Source organism: Helianthus annuus, chromosome 9 (genome assembly GCF_002127325.2).
Source record: "Helianthus annuus cultivar XRQ/B chromosome 9, HanXRQr2.0-SUNRISE, whole genome shotgun sequence".
NCBI classification, from domain to species: Eukaryota; Viridiplantae; Streptophyta; class Magnoliopsida; order Asterales; family Asteraceae; genus Helianthus; species Helianthus annuus.
Window position 1 is genome coordinate 178615908 of NC_035441.2, and position 23046 is coordinate 178638953.

The window sequence follows — 23046 nt, forward strand, 5'->3', positions numbered from 1 at the left end:
CCGCTCCATTCGAGGCATTATACGGGCGTAAATGTCGATCACCTCTTTGTTGGGCAGAGGTGGGCGATAGTCAGATTACAGGTCCAGAACTTGTAGTTGATGCTACTGAAAGGATTGCACATATACGACAACGAATGGCGGCAGCTCGTGACCGTTAGAAAAGCTACGCTGATAAGCGCAGGAAACCACTCGAGTTCCAGGTTGGGGATCGAGTGCTACTCAAAGTCTCACCCTGGAAGGGTGTAGTTCGTTTTGGCCAACGAGGCAAGCTCAATCCGCGGTATGTCGGACCATTCGAAATCATAGAAAGAATAGGCAAGGTGGCCTACAAACTGAACCTACCAGCAGAACTCGGTGGGGTTCACAACGTTTTCCACGTGTCGAATCTGAAGAAGTGCCTGTCAGATGAGACCCTTATAGTTCCTTTGAAGGAGCTCACTATCGACGATCAGTTGCGATTCGTCGAAGAACCTGTTGAAATCACGGACCGGGATGTTAAGGTCCTTAAGCACACCAGAATACCTCTTGTTCGAGTTCGTTGGAACTCCCGTCGTGGCCCAGAGTTCACCTGAGAACGAGAAGATCAAATGAAACTCAAGTATCCCCAGTTGTTCGGAAACAGTGCAACCACTACTGAGGCTGAAGCTACTACAGAATTTCGGGACGAAATTCCAAACCAACGGGGGGATGATGTGACACCCCAGGAAAACCAGGAAACAACGCAACACAACTAGCTTCCTCAGTAACCACGTGCCAAATTTCGGGACGAAATTTCTTTCAAGTTGGGGATGATGTAACAATCCGAACTTTTAAGGTTAGCGATGCCTAATTCCATGATCGTTTAGCTAGCGTTGTTACGCTTAATCACGTGCACGTCATATTAAATTATTTGAATCATGATTGATAGTTATTGTTTGTGCAAGAATTAATTTATTGAAAACCTGTATTTGTTTTCCTTGGCTCAAATCTTTAGAGCCCAAATCAAAAATAAAATAGAACTCAAGTGGGTTCAGCCCACTTGTTCCGAATATACACAGGTTTGTGTATGATCCTCATATAACTCTCGTAATCACATTAAAACAAAACCCTAGTGCTCTATCCTCTCTCTGTTTGACGGCAACCACATCTCGGTTAGTTTTCACTATTGTTTAATCGTTACATGACTCCTGGGTAGATCAATATATATTCGTATACATGAATCTGATTGAGGAAAGTTCTGTGAATTGTGGAACACATATTTGTATATATATTGAATATGATCTTGTATTGTTGTTAAGAACATAATAATGATTACGTCATTTGATTTAAATGGATAGTCAACTGTAATATGTTTACCGATATATCTTAGCATGCTGATGATGATTTAGTCGACGTGTGAAACAGTAGGATATTAGGGTTGATTAATAAATGTTAGTAATGATCCGATGATAATACTGCTATATGTTTGCTGTTACGTGTGTTGATCAGGATAGAGTATGTTTCTGGGTTAACAATCGATGATGAAATTGCTGGTATATGATTAGGGTTATGCGTTCTGTAACTGATGAGGATGATCATGTACCTGGGGAACCTTCAGTGAGGAAGGTTAAGGTTCTTCAGCGAGCGAGGAAGGTTAAGGTTCCTCATGAGGAAGGTTAAGGTTCTTCAGCGAGCGAGGAAGGTTAAGGTTCCTCGTGAACCTGTAAGTACTTAAGGTTCCTCGTAAGGTCTATACGTAACACTAGTTCTGTATGTTAACTCTGTTAGTGTGATAACTTTGTTAGTATGTTAACTCCGTTAGTGTGATAACTCTGTTAGTATGTTAACTCCGTTAGTGTGATAACTCTGTTAGTATGTTAACTCCGTTAGTGTGATAACTCTGTTAGTATGTTAACTCCGTTAGTGTGATAACTCTGTTGGTATGTTAACTCTGTTATGCATATTAAGAATGTAAACCCAATTAGTTTATTAACCGTGTTAAGCTTATTTACTCTGTTAATTTTATTAACTCTGTTAAATTATGTATGCCACTCTGTTAAGTACATAACTCTATTAGTTTGTTAACGCTGTTAGTTAACTAACACTGTTAGCTTATTATTCCTGATATATATGTTAATCCTGTTAAGTTTGTTAACCTTGTCAAGTATGTTAAAGAATAACCATGTTAGTATAAACTGTGAAGGACATTTATGTGGAACATGAATTGCATGGAAATGATTAACTGCTTACCTGATGCATGATGTTAACCGCCAAACACACTTTGTGACATAGATTGCATGTGAATCGTTACGAACTTAAACTGATTATGTATACGTGCATCCCATAGGACTTGACTGATTACTTGTGAGCACATAGTTTAGCATACCGAGCAAACCAAGGTGAGTTCACACTCTTACCAAGGCATGGGATTCCCGGTGGGTTGGGAATAAGATTGAATGATTACTCGTACTTTCATTGCTACTGGTTTACATACCACTGTCCTCAGGTTGGGAAGGACACCTATAGATACAACTAGACTAGAACACATGGGAAGCCCCCACTAATCTTCGCAAACATGCCTGGGAGGCCACGATACGAATACTAATCTTCGCAAACATGTCTGGGAGACCGCCATACAAATACAAATACTTCTAGTCTAGGATACATGGGAAACCCCCACTAATCTTCGCAAACATGTCTGGGAGACCGCGATACAAATTAATACGATACATGGTTTAAAACACGAACATACAATTTTTACGAAACGAATACTGTAACTAAATAACCAACTGTGAACTCGCTCAACTTTGTTGTTGACTCGTTGTTACATGCCTTGCAGGTCGTTAGGTACTTATGGAGCTTGCACAGGGAGGCGCAGTCGTTGTGGGACATGGATCGTGGATGCCGTGTTAAACATTTATGATATTTCAAACTTATTACTTATGTTGGGTTTTACATTTATGCTTCCGCTAAACATTTGAAATTATACTATTGTTTTGAACACCTTTCATATTGTTTGGTTGAATTACATTTACTACTTACATTGTTCAATATGATTGGTGGCTTGATCCTGGTCATGTCACGCCTCCAAGCGGTGGTACTCCGCGTGTGGATTTTGGGGGTGTGACAACCTACACATTTTTGTCAACGTTTCGGTGGTTGTCTTGTTCAATATCGACGCACAAATTAAAAGGTACAAGTCGATAATGCTTTAATGTGCAAGTAACTAATACTTGTGATCTAATGCACCTAATCTACAAAAATGGGCTCCATCCATGCAAACAAAAACAAAAAAAAAAAATTAAAAGTACCGTAATATAAAATGAAGATATTATGTGTCACATTTTATTTTATTAAAACTGCCTAATATCTATACTTAGATATACCTTATAAAAACTTAAAACTAACCACAACAACTTCCTAAATAAAGGGGTGGCAAATCTAAAATTAAACTATAATGCACTTCTATGGTTACTACTATAAATACTTAGCAGGATACCCCTATATCTATTGCTAAACAAAGTTAAAAAATGGATCCAATTCTGAATTCAATTGTTGCGAAAAACCAAGCATGCGAGATTGAAAATTCTAAGGTCAGTTATGTTATATCGCAACAATGAATAATTGTTTTCTTTTATTTACTTTTATGACAATGTTAACTTATTTACTTGTTCAGATTCAGTTGCGTGATGAACACGCCAATTTAAACAACCCATTTGTCGAATAAGCTTCTAAGGTATTGATTTTGCTGGTTTTTAAGTATTATTTTTGCGTATATCTTTCATATTAACATGTTCATTATGTTATTATATGTGTGTTTTATTGCAGGATGACGGTGATAAAAAGTGTTGATATTATTTCTTATGGTGCAATATTTAGTCCATACAAGTCTAGTCTTCAACGTGAATTTAGTTAAGAGGTAATTTTAATGTTTATCTAATCTTTTTTAACTTTTGTATTCAATTTTTGTCCTTTTTAAGTATCAAAAGTTTGAGACTCAAAGGAAGAGATACAAGAGACTCTCTGAATGAAAATGGAGTGAGGTTATTAATTTAGACGATTCTGAGGACAATGATAAAGAAGAGGAATTAGAAGATATTGCTGATTCAAGCATAAACCAGAAAACGCGATTAAAAAAATACCTCGTGAGTCAATTCAAAAGCGAAACAGATTTCATGAAGTCTAATATGAAATCTATCAAGTGTTTTTATGTTTTTTTTTCATTTTCAGTTGTTATCTTTGTTCTAGACGTATGAATAAAGTTTATTTTATATTTGAACTTTATTTTTTGTGTTAATATAATTCAGTTATTGACCATATTAATAAAGTTCAAAATAAAGTTAGTATCCTAAATTTACAAGTCAACTGAACTTATATAAGTTAATATCCTAAAGTTGCAATAAATAGATATTGAAGTTAGATATAGTCAAGCTTAAATTATAAAATATTGCAGTTATTCTTGGATATTAATCTAATAATTTGTATTTCTTAACTAAAAAATAATAAAGTACTAAACTTTAAAGCTAAACTAAAAAAAAACTGAACTTACTATGATATAAAGTTAATAAAGATATAAACTCTGAACATCCAATTTTTTTTTATAAAAAATTTTTTAAAATTTTATAAAAATGTAAATTATATATAAATATATATATATATATATATATATATAAACGAAATTTAACAATTAAAGTTAAAGGTGTAAAACATACTTACTACTATTTTTTATTTTTATAAAAACAAAAATTTTAAACTTAAAGTTTATTGGACGAGTACCATGTGGATATTTAGAAAAAGTTATGAGCTTTAAAGAATAAAATTATAAACTTTATCATTTAACCAACAAAATAAACTTACTTTACAACTATAACAACTTATCTTTTATTTTTTTATTAAAAAACGAAACTTTACATGTGCAAAACAGTATTTTTACTTTATCTATAAACAAAACATTTTGTTTTTATAAAAAAAATATTTTTTATAAACATTTTTTGTCACAAGTAATATAAATAAAATACTCCAGAAATTTACAATCTTTAATACTAAATTGTGTTGCAAATTTTTAGGAATTGTAAGCTCAACTATATTGTTATAGATAATATTAGTCAGTTTTAAAAGAATTCCTTACTAACTTGACTAGATACATAGTAGATTGTGTTGCATATTTTTAGGGATTATAAGTTAAAGTAGACTCATATAGATAAGATTAGTTAGGAACTCAAAATCTGAACTTAGTATGATATAAAGATATAAACTCTTAACATCCTATTTTTTTTTATAAAAACAGTTCTTGAAATTTTATAAAAATATAATTTTTTTATATCTGTAAAAAACGAAATTTAACAATTTAAGTTAAAGGTCTAAAACGTACTTACGAGTCAAATACTATTTTTTATTTTTATAAAAACGAAAAATTTTATTGGATGAGTACTATGTGGATACTTAAAAAAAGTTATGAACTTTAAAAAATAAAATTATACTTTATAATTTAACCAATAAAATAAACATCCTTTACAAGTATAACAACTTATCTTTTTTTTTTGTCTTTTGATTATTAATTTTTATAAAAAAAACAATATTTTTTGTCTTTTGGTTATTAATTTTATAAAAGAAGAAAACTTTACATATGTGTAATACTTATGACATATATCCACCACAATAATGTTATCATAAATATTATACGAATAAGAAAACTAACAGAAACGAGTGCCGCAATGCAAAGTGTCACCCCCCTGCATCGCGCGGGCACCCTACTAGTATAATATAATAAATAAGTGTCCACTACATTAAAAATATACATTTTAAAATATAACTAACCCATTGCGTACTAGCTGAATAGATAAAATGTATAATTACAAAATGCATACATTTTTAAGAGTATACACTTATTATAGTTCAATATGTTTGGTTCATAAAAATTGTTAAAATTGAAATCTCAATACTCTTTTTAATATGTTTGGTTGAAAAATGAATTAAAATTTTGTTCACTCAAATTCATTCATATAAAGAAATTAACAATCCTTTATGGTTCCTTCCAATTTCCAAATTGTGAAAGAGTTCAATCAAAGGAATTAAAATATCTATCCATTCATCGACATCAAATCAACCACCCGTGTTGTCGGCCCCACCCGGCCGCCAATCCTGCTACCACCATCGCCCTAGCCCTCGCCACCTCCACCTCGCTGCCATCACTGTCACTGGCTACTATTGTACCGCCACTGTTGTTGTTGCCACCCCCCATTGTCACCGTCAACACCGTCGTTAGCGCCACCACCACTACCGTTTTCGTCGCTAGCCCCACCATTAGCACCAATGCCACAACCTCCCCCCCCCCCCCCCACCCCTGCCTCCACCACTTCATGGGCATTGTGGGTTGCCATTTATATTAAGGAGGAAACATTCTTTTAGCCTAAAACCTGGAGGGAAAAAACCTCAAAGGGCCCATAAAACATTTGCCCTCTTTTATATGCTAGTGGCAAACCATCGCCCTATGGGTTAGGTTATCTCAAGGGGTCCAAATGTGACAACAAAGAAATACGAGTTTTCTATTGTTTGCTTTTAAAAGCTGGTGGGTCTTTTGACAACTTGATGTACAACTAGTTATTGCGCAACGTACAACCCTTAGAAGCTGATCTTTTGATTGGATAAAAGCTACAACTCAATAATGGGCCCCTTCATTTTGGTAGTACAAAAGGTAAAGTTGGTCTTAACATTAATGATAAAAGGAGCTCAAATAATAGTGAAAGACATCAGGGTGAGCATTTGGTTCCTATGTTTCTAGGTACTATTCATATATTTATATCTTATATGCACAACCATGTTGTACAATTATGAGAAGCATGATTGGTACTAGGAATGACTGAACAAGGTTACACAACAATGGTCAGTGGACAATGAATACTATTTAAAATTACCTTTCTTTGTTGTCATGGTATAAAATAATAACATATTCATGTTACATTCAAGATTTTCACATGATGTTAAGTAAACAATAAACAATAAACTAGTCACATTTGTTTAAACTATTAGTGAATTTTGTATCAATAAAAATATGTTTTGTAGTAGTGTTAGTTTGTAACCTATCAAAGGTCCTTTCTTATTTCCATCACACTATAGATGTGACACTATTCCATTTCCAAAATACTTGATCTATAAATTTTAATACAAACATTCATAAGTTTAGAGGCACTATTCTTTTACTAGTGGCTTCTTAATTTAGAAGAAAAAAATAATATAATATTATTATATGCCAATTATTAATTAGTTAATTTTTAGAAGGAAAAAAATATTATAAAACTATTATGTGTGTGTTGTGTTGTTTCTTCTCTTGTACTCAAGTAAAGTAAAAATAGATTTAAAAGAACTCATAAACTCTTTTGTCTTTTGAATGACTGCAACTTCAAACTTCTTCTTCTGTCTTGTATGCATCTACAGTTTCTGTGTTTTCTTCCATGTGACAAAACTTAGGAATAAAACCAAAAACTGTCTCTTGTTCTTATTTTCTTGATAAAATCTCACTTCTGTTGGAAGAAGACAACTCCAACTGCCTAAAAACACACCTACATTAAAGCCAAACTCACCTTAGAATACAACCAAATACCAAAAGACCAAACATGGCTTCTTCCTCTTCCATTTTCTTCATATTTGTTTGTATACTACTCGTGTCCGTACCGGTTGAACCCAAGAACGAAACTGTTTTCAAGCCAGTGGAAGAGTTAAAGAAGCTAAAGAGAATCAGAGATCATCTCAAGAAGATTAACAAGCCTTCAGTCAAGACCATTCAGGCATTTTTCTTCTTCATCTTTCGCAGTTTTTTTTTTTTTTTTTTTTTTTTTTTTTTTGTAGTTTTTTGTATGTCAAGTAAAAGTTGCATTTGATGTTTTCTTTGAAAGTAGAGTCCTGATGGAGACTTGATAGATTGTGTTCTTTCTAATCTGCAACCTGCGTTTGATCATCCTAAGCTCAAAGGACAAAAACTATTGGTATTTTCGCTTCTTATATTCCGTTTTCAGTTGTTTCTATTTACACAAAGTGTTATGAATTATGATCTTCAATGGGTTTAGTTTTTTTTTAATGAACTTTTAGGAACCACCGTTGGAGAGGCCAAAGGGACATAACTCCAGTGATGAAACCATTAACACTTTTCAGCTTTGGTCCGAATCGAATGAATTCTGCCCAGAAGGCACAGTTCCAATCAGAAGAACTACAGAAACCGACGTTTTACGAGCAAGTTCTCTAAAACGATTCGGAAGAAAGATCATCAGGCGTGTGAGGCGTGACTCAACGAGCGATGCTCATGAAGTAAACACCAATTAAGTTCAACATTTTGATCATAATGCACATAACTGTTACATCTAGCTAGTTCAACAAAAAGTTGTATATATTATACAGATCATGATATGGTCATTTATGTTGTAGCATGCAGTTGCTTTTGTGAATGGAGATAAATACTATGGAGCTAAAGCCGGTATAAATGTATGGACACCCGCCGTTACAAATCCATACGAATTCAGTCTATCGCAGTTGTGGGTTATCTCCGGTTCATTTGGAAAGGATTTGAATACCGTAGAAGCCGGTTGGCAGGTAATTTGAAGCTAGTTACAAAGAATTAATTCAAGTGTGTAATTATGTTACATACACATTAATTTATTGATGATTATTCAGGTAAGCCCAGAGTTATATGGAGATGGTTACCCAAGATTTTTCACTTACTGGACTGTAAGTACTTTGAAATATCTCTTCTACTTTGGCATAATATATAATTATATATTGTTTAAAGTACTAATATTTATTTATTTATTTTTTTTGTTTTAACAGACTGATGCATACCAAACCACTGGATGCTACAACCTATTATGCTCAGGATTTGTTCAAACAAACAACCGGATCGCAATAGGTGCGGCAATCTCGCCAAGATCATCTTACAAGGGTAAACAGTTTGATATCAGCATTATGATATGGAAGGTAATTAAATTGTTAATGCTAACGGGCCCGATTAGATTATATCATTACATTTAATTATGTTTGGCTTAATTGATTCTTAATGTATGTAGGACCCTAAACATGGACACTGGTGGCTTGAGTTCGGGTCGGGCCTACTTATAGGCTACTGGCCATCTTTCTTGTTCAGTCATCTACAAAAGCATGCAAGTATGATCCAGTTCGGAGGAGAGATAGTGAACTCTAGATCAAGGGGACATCACACGAGAACGCAAATGGGTAGCGGTCATTTTGCGGATGAAGGGTTTGGGAAAGCTTCTTATTTTCGAAATTTGAAAGTTGTTGATTGGGACAACAGTTTACTTCCTCTCGGGAATCTTCGTTTAATGGCTGATCATCCAAATTGTTACAATATAAAATCCGGAAAAAACAATGTTTGGGGAGATTATATCTATTATGGAGGTCCTGGAAGGAATATTAGAAGGCATTGTCAATAAACAAAATATTTTGGTCTATAATTCTAAGAGAGTAAGAGAGGTTTGAGGTTCCAATCCAGCTTCCGGTGGTTTTCTGCCTTGAAGACCACGTGCTAGCACAAGCTGGTTTTGACTAGATCTTACTGATTGCAGGGTATGAGTTTTCTGATAACGGGTTTTCACAGTTACTCAAAAGAAAATTAACTCTTTTTATAGTGTGGTCATAAATTTTGTGTTCAAAGATCTTGTATATGTATTAGGTTTTGTAAAATGATTTATATTATATGGTTAGTTGTTATTGAGTGTTGGCCTTGTTTTTTATATGTATTATTTATATAGTGCATATCTTAATATTGAAGTCAATGGTTTGGATATCTACTTCTACTCTTTTCTATTTGTTGGTATTGAAAGGAACTTATATCAATGTAACCTAATGTTGGTGTACCAAACACCCTTCTATCACCATCATAACCTATAACCCTTAACTAACAGCGGCCCCACGTATCGGGACATGCTACTAAGTCATAGGTCTTAACTGATTCAGTTCAGTTGTATGAATATTACATAACATATAGTTTCAACTAATCAATGAATTATCCTAGGTTAAAGAAGAGCTCAATGGTAAGATTTCCTCAAGATGGTAATCATGCACATGTGAGAACTGGTTTGTATGATTTAACTGAAAAACTTGCTTAACAAGCATTCAATATTACACAAATGAATGATTAGATTAAGTATGGCTAAGAATATTCGCCTTCTCGAGGAAGGTATAGTCACCAGAAAAAAAAAGATGCAAAAGATGCAAATCACTATATTTTATTTGGCGACATTACAAGATTCAGCAACGCGTCATCTATAAGAGTCGCTAGATTTTCAGGATTACAAACAACAGCGCTCAACAATTTACCAAGACCCATGTCTAGTAACTCGTCCATTAAAAAATTCTTCTTATCACCAGTCGGTTCATGTTTATCATGTATGAAAGCATACGTTCTTTCCAGTTGGAAACATAGTTCCAAGAAAGCAGGTTCTTCCAAAACACTTCCGAAATCCAGTGAAATGTTATGATTTTCCGACAAACATGTGAGTTTCATCTTTATCGCAATATCTTTTGCAGATTCAAGGTTGAAGATTAAATTCTGAGCTGTATAAGAAGAGCGCCAGTCGGCAGACGCGCTACTTTTAGCAAGATGGCTAAGTTGGACGATGTTAGCAAAGGAAAAACGCACCATGAAGTTGAAAAAGTCATAGAAATTCATGCCTGCATTAATAGACAGACACGCATAGTCACATACCTAAAGTTACAAGCTCATAATAATAAGTTTAAACGCACATCTAACTCGATGTTATATATACACCATACCTGTATTAGCTGCAAGATTCCGCTGACATACTCCCTCAAAATCATCACAAATATCTTTGATGTCTTCAATATACTCTCTAGCCTCCTTGTAATCTGTTAACATAAGATCCCACTACATGAAATGAAAAAAGTGTTTAAGGATAACTTCAGTTTTAGAATATAACTATTTACGTAATTACTATGCTTTTTTGGCGCTACTTACCACCCACGAGAGATTATAGGCATTGAACCAGTTGTGGTTTATAGATATTGTATCTTCCTGTAATAAATAAACATATTTAACGTATGTGTATATATACAAGGAAAATCATTCACAGAGCCAAAACAACCTATACCAGATTGTGAACTTGATGATACCATCCGCTAGGAACAAATATTATTTCATTCTGATCTTGTGTGCATTCCAACCATATAGTCTGCACACAACCAAATCGAAGAATATAAAAGGTAAAGTTAATAGTCAAATGTTAGCTAGTAGTCCACAAAGAAAAAGTACCTTCGTAAAGTTTGGAAATATTGTGTCATCAACCTCTTCGAAGATGTCATACACAGAATTTTTCATGTTCCTGGATGTACAAACAAATAAATCCTTTAACATACTTAGACCACCTGTAGTGGCTGCCCAAAGGGGCGTTTTTTGTGCTCAATCACTCCCAATCTCGCCCACCAGCCACTACACTGGGGCGTGTTTGGCCTTTTTTTTGTCAGGGCGTGTTATAAATCACGCCGGTGGGGCAATTTCTTGGCCAATCACATTTGAGCTTCCAGTTTTTGGCCAATAAAATTTTTTAAATGTTTTTTTTTTATTTTATTTTATTACAAACATAATGGCCCACAATCCCCACATCCCCACTACACCCATTTTAGAAAACGCCCCATAATGCCCCATTGCTGACTGGGCTGCCACATGGCGCAAAACGCCCAAGGGTGGATCTTGCCCACTACGCATGGCCTTAGTGTATACCAATAAGTGCTGACTACAAGCGCTTAAAGTTAAACCTTATGAACAATATATACACAAAACATTTAAATAAATTATCTACTTTTAAGAAAATCGAGATATACCTGTCGAAGACAAGGTGACGTTGTTCTGGAGATAGAAAGTACCATTTTTTCTTGCCACATACATTTGCTGACCAACTATAAGACCTAAACACATCAGCATGGAGAGGCGTCCACGTTCCTGAATACAAAAAAAAATGAAAAATGAAAATTTATCGACACACACACAAAACGAGTGTTGGAAGAAAAAAGGGTCCTGACCTTTTGCACCCATGTACACAAAACGGTAGTCAGAACAGCTTACGTTGTCTCTCTTTCGATACGTATCACAGTCTTCATGCATGTGATAATGGTCAAGATACAAATTTAGCCAATCGTCACGAAAAAACTGTGGAGTTGTATAAGCTGTATACTCTGGGTGCTCCTGCAATCTTTAAATAAGATAAATCCATATAACGAATAAAATGGCAGTTCATGGTTTGAAAACTTTTAATTTAACCAACTTAAATGCACCTTTACAAAGTGCCAGTCCTTCAGATACAGATTGCCATGTTCCATTGAAGAAAGCTTAAGCCAATGATCAATAAACTCTGCCACTGTCATGTCAAACCTTTTCTGATCAGTATATTCTCTGCTACCACAGTCAGCAACCTAAGAATCCAAATGTAAATAGAGAAAGTGAAAGTCGATACGCTGAAACGTTGTAATATCTTTGGGTTACAATGTAAATCAAGAAAGGATTCAGGGTTTTTATATAGCTAACTAATTTGTAGTAAATCCCACGTTAATTATTCGTTTAGTGACAGCTAGTTCTAGGGAGGTCAACTAAACTGTGATGCAAAATAGGATGTCAATTGTCATGGTTTGAACCCTGATCCACTAATTCAATGAGCAACCTGAGTCTACCTCTAGTCGGTTTTTATTTCATTTTAATATGGTTAAACTGTTGCGAATTTCAAATTGTAACTTGATGTCCTACCGCCTGCACATACATACAATACACTTCCGACCTAGCTTGTTCATCTCCGGTCCTACTGTTGGGAATTTGACTATGAACTTAATGAGCACCAAAACCAAGCATCTTACTTCCAGTCTCCCAAAAACCTATGCAGCAAAAGGGCCAAAGACGCGCGCGCACCTAGGCGACGTACAGCAAAAACGCCTTGAGTGCAGCAAGGCGCACTGAACCGGAAAAAAAAAACCGATTGAACCGGCAAAAAAAAACCTGTGTGAACCAGCCAAAAGTAGTCTCAAATGGTAACCAGTAGGGCTGTAAACGAACTGGACGAACACGAACAAGGCGTTGTTCGTGTTCGTTCGTTAAGGATATAATGTGTTCACGAACAGTTCATGAACACTCACCGAACGAGATTTTATGTTCGTGTTCGTTCATTAAGGAAAGGAACGTGTTCACGAATGGTTCACGAACATAGATAAAATCGGCGAAGACGATGGTGGCTAGAGGTGGATTGTGAGAGGGAGCGGCGCTAGACCTTGAAGCCCTAATCGTTGAACGAATATCGATAGTATTTTTCAATGTGAATAATGAGAAGGAAAATGGAGCGGTGCATAAACAAGGTGGAGATAAAATAAATAAATGCTAAAAAATCTTTAATGAACAACATAAACAAACGAACATGAACGAATGTTCACGAACACATTACCGAACGTTCACGAACGTAACTGAACGAACGAGACATCTGTTCGTGTTCGTTCATTTAACTAACCCGAACGAAATTTCTTGCTCATATTCATTCATTAATTAAACGAATGAACGTAAACGAACTTTCCGCCAAACGGTTCACAAACCGTTCCCTCGCTAAACATTCGGTTAGTTTACATCCCTAGTAACCAGTCTAAAACAGGTAAATAAATATTCATAACAATCCTAATCACCTAAATTCCATATTTAACTTAAAGACCTAAACACTGGTATAGAGACATAAAGGCACAAACATAAACATAAAAACAGATACATGTAGTTAAACCTAGGGTATTAAACTAAACTTAGGTTTAGGGGAATTAAGGCACCTGAACTTTAGAATTACCGAAACTGGAAGAGATGAAGTGAAGATTAGGTGTTCCATCATCAAAAAGCCAATCTTTACGAGCTCTCCAATCGGCCATGAGTCCAGTAATAACAACGGGTTTGTTGTTCGATAGGTATTTCTCTGCAAAAGTAGTGTAACTCATTTCATTACCATTCACCTTCTCAACGAACCCTACGATATTCAATCCCATACTTTTTTTTCGCCACCGGAGAAGATGCTGCAACCGTATTTGATCGTAGTCAGAATCTCCGGTGGTTTCAAACTTTCAATTCATGATTACACTGAAATTATAAATAAACCTCAATCTTACCAAGAGTTAGCTCATGCAACCCTCAAACTTTTAAAATTGTTCGTATTAGCCCTTAGGTTATGTCTTTTTTTGAACGGCGACATTTTATAACCAATATAGGCCTGTCTACAAATTATTTTTTATGTTTTAGAATCTAGACCACTTGGCATTAGGTTTATTGAGCTCAATACTAATTTGATTTTTATTTTTAAATAATAGTAAAACATTACAGATTCGCACATTTTTTCAAGCTCGAATAGGGTACGTGAATTTTCAGAGACACTTCTGTATGTAGTTAAGTGGTGTGAAAGTACACCCCATGACCTAAATCACATTAATTTAAAATCTACAACCAACTACGTGTTTGTAGTTAAGTAGAGATTGAAAACGAGTCAAGAACTAAGCTCGAGCTTGATTTGTTTAGCTTAAGAAAGCCGAAGCTCAATCCGTTTCTAGCCTTGTCTAAAGATCGAAAATAGACCGAGCTCTGTTTGGTCTTGACTCGTCTGTTGCTATTAATCTCGATGCCAGTTGGTTTTAATTTATTATTGTTATTACTTTCACTTGAAAATTTTCCAACACAAACCTCAAATTGAAGTATTGAACCGATACCATCGAAACATCGGTCAGTTCCAATGTCCCATACTCCAACCAATTAGTGCTATTGTGCTATGTTTTGTTTCATCCCGACTTCGATTAATTCAGCCAAATTTTATTATAAAAAACGCCCACATAACTAAATGCCCAGCTTTATATAACTAACTAGGAATGGCAAAATAACCCGAGCCCGACGGGTATTCGAACCCCAAAAAATATGAGACGTGTATATCCGAAGCCTGACGGGTATGGGATTAGTTTTAAAAAATTCCATGGGTATAGGACGGGTATGATATTAGGTGATACCCAACCCAATTATCCGAAACCACATACCTGTTTACCCGAACTATATACCCAATCATACACCCGAAACTTTTTAGTTATATTTTTATTTTCCCTTAACCTTTATCTATTAGTGACATAAAGTAGGTTCATTATGTGATAAAAATTCTTTTAAAATATGTATCATGAGAATATTATTTACATTTTGTGTGGTGTCAAGTACATGAATAGAACTATATAGAAATTATAATGTTATTATTTATTCATGATAAAACCTATATGTATGTAATGTATTTTTTAATACATAATAATTGTTATATAAATAAAAAATATACAATTACTATATATCTTAAAATAGATGGTCGGTGGCTGTCACATCACAGCCACCACCATCTCTTCTTATATATAAAAGTCTTTGACATTACAAAACTCAAAATACCAAGCTACTCTGGTGGGTGATTGTGTTTGTTGTGGGCGGTTGTGTTTGTAAGACTATCACCATTGGTGACTTTTCTCCAACCTAGTTTGTCTAAATAAATTAAAAAAAATGAAAATTCTAGTTTTCTCCACAACCTGGTTGGCCAAGCAACCCAAGGTTGCAAGAGGTTGCCCATACCTTTTTGCCACTTGTCAAAATCAGATTGGTTCCGTCTTCTAATTTTTTTTTGTTTTATTTTCTAACTACCAATTCCCCCAATAATTTAATTACTCAAATAATTTTTAAACTTAATAACAAAACTAAATACACCGTATTTCCTAAAATAAATTTGTGAACATTACGATATAAATTTTATTAAAAACGGAGTTCGTTTGAAAAAAAAAATATTTTCCAGTATATTATATATATTGATTGTTTAACTTTTTAACTTTTTCATATTTTCCAGATCGTTTGAAAAAATATATTTTCCAGTATATCACATTTTTATTTATTTTTTTGTGAACATACAGATATAAAATTTATAAAAATTGATATATTATTTTAATTGTTTTTTTTATATAACATTATCTTATTTGGCACATGTCAACATTCTATTGTTTTATTAGAATTTTTTGATAAAATTTCTTTTTTATTTTTAATAACTTTTTACATTTAAAATAATAAAGTTTAAAAATATAAACATTTTTATTAGTTATAATAAATTTTATGGAATAAATTATAACCTAAATCATATTTATTTAAGAAAAAAATAGTTTAGGTTGGGTTGTTAATGAGTGTGAAAGGTTGGGTTGGGTTGGGTTGGGTTGGGGTGTGTAGGTGGAAGAGAGAGAAATTAATTTTTTATTAAAAGTTGGGTTGGGTTGGGTTGTGAATGAGGATAGTCTAATTAAACAAAGGTCATTGGTTCGACACATGTTCGCTTCTTATTTTTTTTTTTCTTTCTTCTTCCCCAAGTCTGGTACATGTTACAATTAACCCCCTTAGCTACTCCATTGACATTTCTTCATTTAAATCCAAAACATTCAAAATATAAATATCCATTCGTACATTATTTCATCGAATTTAACAATACTAATTTTATTTTATTTAACTTGAATTTTATTTTATTTTTAAGCTTTTTATTTTATTTTTAAGCTTTTTATTTTATTTTTAGTCTTTTCATTTTATTTTGACTTAATATTTAACTAATGTTTTTTAAATATTTATATTTTTAAGTGTTTGAACTCACACCATTTTTGTGGTGAGCGATACGAAAACACTAGACCATTAGATCATCGGTGGTAAAGGTCGGTGGGGTTTCCCACAGACAAAAGTGACCTTTCGACTTTTACAAATGTTACTTTTAATCCGTTGGTCTTGATTTTTTCACTTCATAACCTCAAACTTTTGACATGAAATACTATTAATCCTTATCTTTAAGTATGTTACACATTCGTTACTAACTTTTGTTAATAAACAATTTTGACTCGCCAACCTTTTCTACTTAATAACTTAACATCTCATTTTTTAGATTACTTCTACGACTATACACCGTAACGTGCAACACATTATTATACTTTTTTTTATCTATGCATAACCACGTTAATGTCTAAATTACTGTTATGATTTTACACCAATGTCTAAACTAAGTTTACAACTTTACATCGCAACCCCCTATTAATTATACCATTTTTATCTATGTCAAATAACGTTAATGTCACGAACGTAACGTGTCTCACAAAGTAATAAAACGCGTAACGTCATGTGCGGACACCCCACGTTAGTGTTATCATCATTACGCTTGTAATGAAGTCACAAAAGCGATGCCGCCGCCGCAACGCGCGGCACATGGTAAAATTCTAGTAAATATAATAGTAAAAGATATATTTGAAAATCTCAATCGGTATCTTTTAATAAACTAACAGGTACCCCGACACCCGTGGGTGTGATCGATACCCGACGGGTAATTACTCGACAAATACCTGACGGGTAATGGGCCAAATATGTGACACGAGTTTACAACCGGGTATGGGTATGGAATTATCAATACCCGGCCCAAACCGACTCATTATCTTCTCTAAACTAACTGAATAGTCCAATTAAAATACCCAGTTTCATTTCATATAAAACTAGTTCATCAAAGCCCAATTTCAATCTCTTAATTTCTTGTTCTCTCATCACCAAAGCCCACTTACAGTCTCTTAATTTCTTGTTCTCTCATTTTATCAATCATAAACTCATAACTAATTTATAATTTTATATAGTTATAAGGGGCAGGTTTTGGAGAAAATGCCTAAAACTGTGAAAACAGTGAGAACGATTTTAGTGTTAAACATGTAGCGTTGATGTTAACTTACACTAAGGGTAATATTGTCAAAAAAGCCAATGCACATGCCAAAGACCATGCACATGCAAGTCACATACATATTTCACCATCTTTTTTAAACTCTCGTAACTTTTTATACGATTTTTTTTTTAAATTACACCATAAAATTGAGTGTTTTATTATATTTCTAACAAGTATACTATTGCTTTACTTTTTGAAATTAAAAAATGATATGAACTAGGTGTCCAAATAAAAACGGCACAAAAACACTCAGTTCAGAAAAAACACTGTAAAAATACCCAATTGAAAACGTCATAACCTTGAAAAACTCCGTTGAAGATGCTATAAAAACGCCGAGTTCATAAGAAAAAAACATCATAAAAAACGTAGGTGAAAACGTCATAAAAACACCCGGTTCAGAAAAACACTATAAAACCCAGTTGAAAACGCCATAAATACACAAAGTTGGAAACGCCATAAAAAAAACCCAATTCATTTTTTTCGAAAAATAATATCAATCGTATACTCGTTGGAAAGATTAAAAAAACGTTGGATTTTATGGTGTAGTTAAAAAAAATAATCACGTATTATAAAGTTATGGACGCTTAAATATTACGAGGGAAATGACATTTGATTAACATATGCACCCTAATTAGGATCTTCCCAGTTTACCCTCTTGGTAGTTCTAAGGTTATTTACAAAAATCTCACCGCATCAATCTCAGCCACAAATCAAAAGATCTTACGGCTAAAAATCGTTTCACAGTTTTCACAATTTTGACTGTTTTCTTCGGAACCCAATATAAGTATCTTTTTTTATAGGATCTATATTCTTTCAAGAATATATGGAATTTGGATATGTTGGATTTTATACGTTTTCGATTCCATATTAATTAATTTTATATATATATAGAATTGCGCTAAAATAAGAACCACCTCCAGTTGTAAGAACCGTGAGAACTACTTGATCCGGGGCGAGTTGGACCAATTTTTTTTTTCATAAACTTAGATGCGTGTATTATAAACACATTTGAAAAAAAAAATCAAAAAAAATGTCGTGTGTGTAGTTTTGAGCACCACAAGTTTGTGTTTACGGGTACCGTAAATTTTCCGGTAAGATTTACGGTACCCGTAAACACAAACTTGTGGTGCTCAAAACTACACATACGATATTTTTTTTGAATTTTTTTTTACAAATGTGTTTATAATACACGCATCTACGTTTATGAAAAAAAATTTGGTCCACCTCGCCCCGTACGGTGTAGTTCTCACGGTTCTTACAACTCGAGGTGGTTCTCATTTTAGCGGTCCTATATATATATATATATATATATATATATATATATATATATATATATATATATATATATATATATATACATATGGTAATGCTCCATAGGAAACCTTAGATTTTTAGAAAACTTTGCAAACTCAACATGTGGCCTACATCTATCCATGTATCCATAGTCAACTCATTATCCTTTTTGCCTCTAAGGGTATATCAGTAATTATAAATCTATCCACCCAACCCAAGATCTCTTCCCCATTTGATTTGACATTATCATTAATGCCCATCACCTCATTGTACCAAACCCCCCATTTCTTTTAGATTATTTTTGTAACAACCCTCACTAAAATTAATACTTAGTATGTTAATTATATATTAAGGAAACCCTAATTGAGAAACCCAAGTAATTTCGCATAAACCCTAAAATTTTCAAAACAATCGGAATCAGGATCAGGGCCCCTAAAACTCAGGGGGGATAAACCCTGGTAGACATTTATCTTCAATATTTGCTGTAGAAAATGAAATTTAATCGTACAGTTAACTCAGCAAAGCTACTGGACACGAAACCAACCTAGGCTAGGAAATAGACCCGTCGCGCCACGCGACGCGTGCTAGAAAACCTTTCGCGTGGCGCGAAGGGGGGCACTTTTCAGATATAAATAGGGGATGTTGGCACTTGATGTTTGCTGTTAGTTCGACGTCCAAACTCAATTTCTACGTTGAGTTATAACAGAAACAGTACACAACACACACAATTCACGAATCACTGCTGCAACAAACAGGGTAATAACTCAATCGCTATTACGATAGAACGTCCGATCGATTAAAACTATCCAACGATTGTTTAAGTGCCGCTCAAATTGAGTTTATACTTTGTTATTCATCGTGATTTCGACTTGAATGTTTGTGTGCTGTCCGAACTCGGGCTATACTCTGTCATTCGTTGTGAATCCGCTGAATTATTAAGTATTGCACTTTGTTAATCGTTGTGAGGGTTTAATCTCGTGAATTGTCGTAACTGCTGTATTAGTTACTAACCCCGTTTGTGTGCATTGTTATTTAAATTAGGTTAATCAAGGCTAATCAGTAGGCTCATACACTGCTCGTTAAATCTGCAATGTGAGTCATTCTCTTTTTATCAACTGTTTTACAAAACTCCAAATTATTTTCAAAGTTATAATTACAGGGATTAAGTCTTTGTAATCACCAAATTACAGCCGGTATGTGGGGTTTTGTATACATTACTTGATAATCTTCACCATTGGGGCAGCCAATGGGTGATATGACCATAATCACAGACACCATTGGACAATGAGAGGGCCAATGGGTCGAGTGACAAAGTACCGTGGGTAGTTGGTTTGATATCAGAAACATTGTAATCGCTCTTAATACTGTAAATTATAACAAATGTAAACTGAATGATTCACTCAGTATTTCCCCGCTGACAAAACCTTTTTAAAACATGTTTCAGGTGATCTGTTGTGAGCTAAGAAAAAGTGCCGTGGAGCACTACAAGCTTAGAGAAGTGGCTCAATGTAAATAAATAAAGAAACATGTTCTGAGAAATAAAGATTTCCCAGTGAAATCACCTTATTGTAAATTATGGGGTTTTATCCCTAAATTATGAAAACGGGCAGTTTTAATATTAAAAGATCCTGTTTTAAAAAGGACTTCCGCTGTCACTTAAAATTTATTACCACAGGATTTCCTGTCTCGCGGCTCTGGACCTGGTCAAACCGGGGCTGAGGGCCGTGACAATTTTATTTTTAAAAGCCAAAATTTATAGATCTCTTCTCCATTAATGTCCCTCATATCTCCTTTAACATCTTCTCCTGCATATCATCCTTTCTCCATTAATGTCCATGGAGACAAATCCACCAACCTCCGAGTTAATGTCGCCGGTTCATCTGCTCCCCAACAGGTTCATTACCAGTGACTTCCATACTGACGAGGAATTAAATGCTCAATTCAGATCCACGTGAAAATCCCTTCCAGATCTTGTTCCATTCCCGTTTAGATCTCCTTTGTCCACATGTTTCATAATGTTGTTACAGATCTGGATATTTGTGAGTTTTTTACACTTTTTTAGTTTATATAAAATATGATTTGTATATGTTGTTTCAGATCTTGATATTTGTGAGTTTTTTACACTCTTTTAGTTTTATTCCACATATGTTTTCATATATGTTTGATTCTGGGTATTTCGTATGGATTTTTCTGATTTTGTGGAGTTTATGTTAGTTGATAACTTGAGCATGTAGGTATGAACTTTTGAAAGATGATTATAATTTACGGTTCTATTATTTACAGTTAAATATTGAACCAATAAAATATTGAATTTAAAAATGATATAGGTATGGACTTTATAAGATGATATTCAACGTCTGGCTCCATTTTTTACACTTAAAATATCAAAAAATTATTCATAAAACCTGGTTGTTAATAGGTTTTGTGTAATGTCTGTTTTAGAGATGAAACATGATTTTTTTTTTGTTAAAATGGCTCTTACAAGGGATAAATGTTTATATAATTTGCAGGTTTTTATTTTTGTGTTAAAAAGTTATGCTTGGTTTGGTTGCTTGTTTGGGCTTTTGATCTGAATAGTAACTGTTTTTTATTGGTTTGGTTGCTTTGTTTTGGGCTTTTGATCTGAATAGTAACTGTTTTTGTGATGTTATTTGAGAAAAAAAGATTTTCTGGCTATGAATGTGTTAATATTTATGTCTGGTTAACGACTTAATGGTTATCTTATCTTTTTGTTATTAGGATGGTGATGGATACAACGGAAATAAGATCCAATTCTCAGGACCGTTGGTTTCGTCAAACGTGGATCAGATGCTCAAGGATCATGACCATGTTTATGTTACAGCATAACACAACTAACAAGTGTTATAGTTTGAACTTCTCGGACAAGCATGTGTTACATGTGACATGAAAGCCATGTACAACGTAACACGTGTTACGTGTGACATGAAAACACATTTTTATAACTTCCCTGGCATACGCACACCCACATGTTTACAAACCGTTTCAAGACCGACCCAAACAATAAAGCAAGGTTAGCCGCTGAAAAGCTAAGGCAGCAAAGGTAGCCGCTGAAAAGCTAAGGCAGACTGTCAAAGGAAGCTCCACCATTTTCTTAGTGCTATGTATTTTCATTTACTATTAATATGTAATGTGAGACTCTTATTGTTTTATCTTGTACATGATGTTAAAACAGTATGGACTTAACACATTCTGGAAGTCTTAACACACGTTATAAAAGAGGCTTAACACACGTTATATCAGGTATACTATGTTGTTATTAAGTTACTATTGGAGTTTATGCATCCATTGTGGAAGTCTTAACACACGTTATAATAGAGGCTTAACACACGTTATACATGTCAGACGCGTAACACATGTTACAGTATGTATATACAAATCATGGTGTTTTGGAAACCACTAGCTTATACATGACACCATGTTGGGTTAAACCAAGATTATAATTCCATATTAACTTGTACACGTGTTACGATCAGTATATGCACATCATGGTGTTTTGCAAACCACTTTCATATACATGAATACAAGTCGGGTTATAATGGACGCTTACATGTTATCATATGTATACAAGTGGGGTTACAGCAAGATTACGATATTAACTAAGCTCACCATTAAACTCATCGCCCCCGTCGACTGTTTTCACCCTTGCCACATGTTAAGAAATTACATGTTCCGAACAGACAAATTGTAACACATGTTAGATCAGTATATACACATCATGGTGTTTTGTAAACCACTAGCTTATACATGAATACATGTCAGGTTACAAAAAGATTATAACAGAGGCTTAACACATGTTATACATTCCAAAATGTGCAAAACAAATGACCCGTTTCATTATATATATTCCAAAAAGTACCGATACATGTGTTACCATAAATGGCTCGTTTCATATTGCATGTTACATACTAACTTATACATTTATTACTTGTACAAGTTTTACGCTCAGTATCCACATTATCGGATATTTTAAACATCAACAAAAATAAAATAGATATTACTTGTTTTTTTT

At 34.0% G+C, this 23046-nt stretch overlaps 2 protein-coding genes across 2 annotated transcripts; one reads left to right on the top strand and one right to left on the bottom strand.

Moving 5' to 3' along the window:
* The first annotated feature begins 7292 nt into the window (after positions 1-7292).
* On the top strand, positions 7293-9689 carry LOC110891135. Its single transcript, XM_022138802.2, has 7 exons — positions 7293-7742; positions 7854-7940; positions 8044-8259; positions 8377-8541; positions 8623-8676; positions 8776-8922; positions 9012-9689. The coding sequence occupies exons 1-7, from the start codon at positions 7572-7574 to the stop codon at positions 9393-9395; spliced, it is 1224 nt and encodes a 407-aa protein (XP_021994494.1). The 5' UTR covers positions 7293-7571; the 3' UTR covers positions 9396-9689.
* A 338-nt stretch (positions 9690-10027) lies between these two features.
* LOC110891136 (2-oxoglutarate and iron-dependent oxygenase JMJD4) lies at positions 10028-14043 on the bottom strand. The gene is made up of 9 exons (XM_022138803.2): positions 13771-14043; positions 12253-12390; positions 12001-12163; positions 11803-11920; positions 11234-11303; positions 11073-11153; positions 10940-10996; positions 10738-10849; positions 10028-10635 (listed from the first exon to the last, which is right to left on the bottom strand). The coding sequence occupies exons 1-9, from the start codon at positions 13978-13980 to the stop codon at positions 10184-10186; spliced, it is 1401 nt and encodes a 466-aa protein (XP_021994495.1). The 5' UTR covers positions 13981-14043; the 3' UTR covers positions 10028-10183.
* Between the last annotated feature and the right edge of the window lie 9003 nt (positions 14044-23046).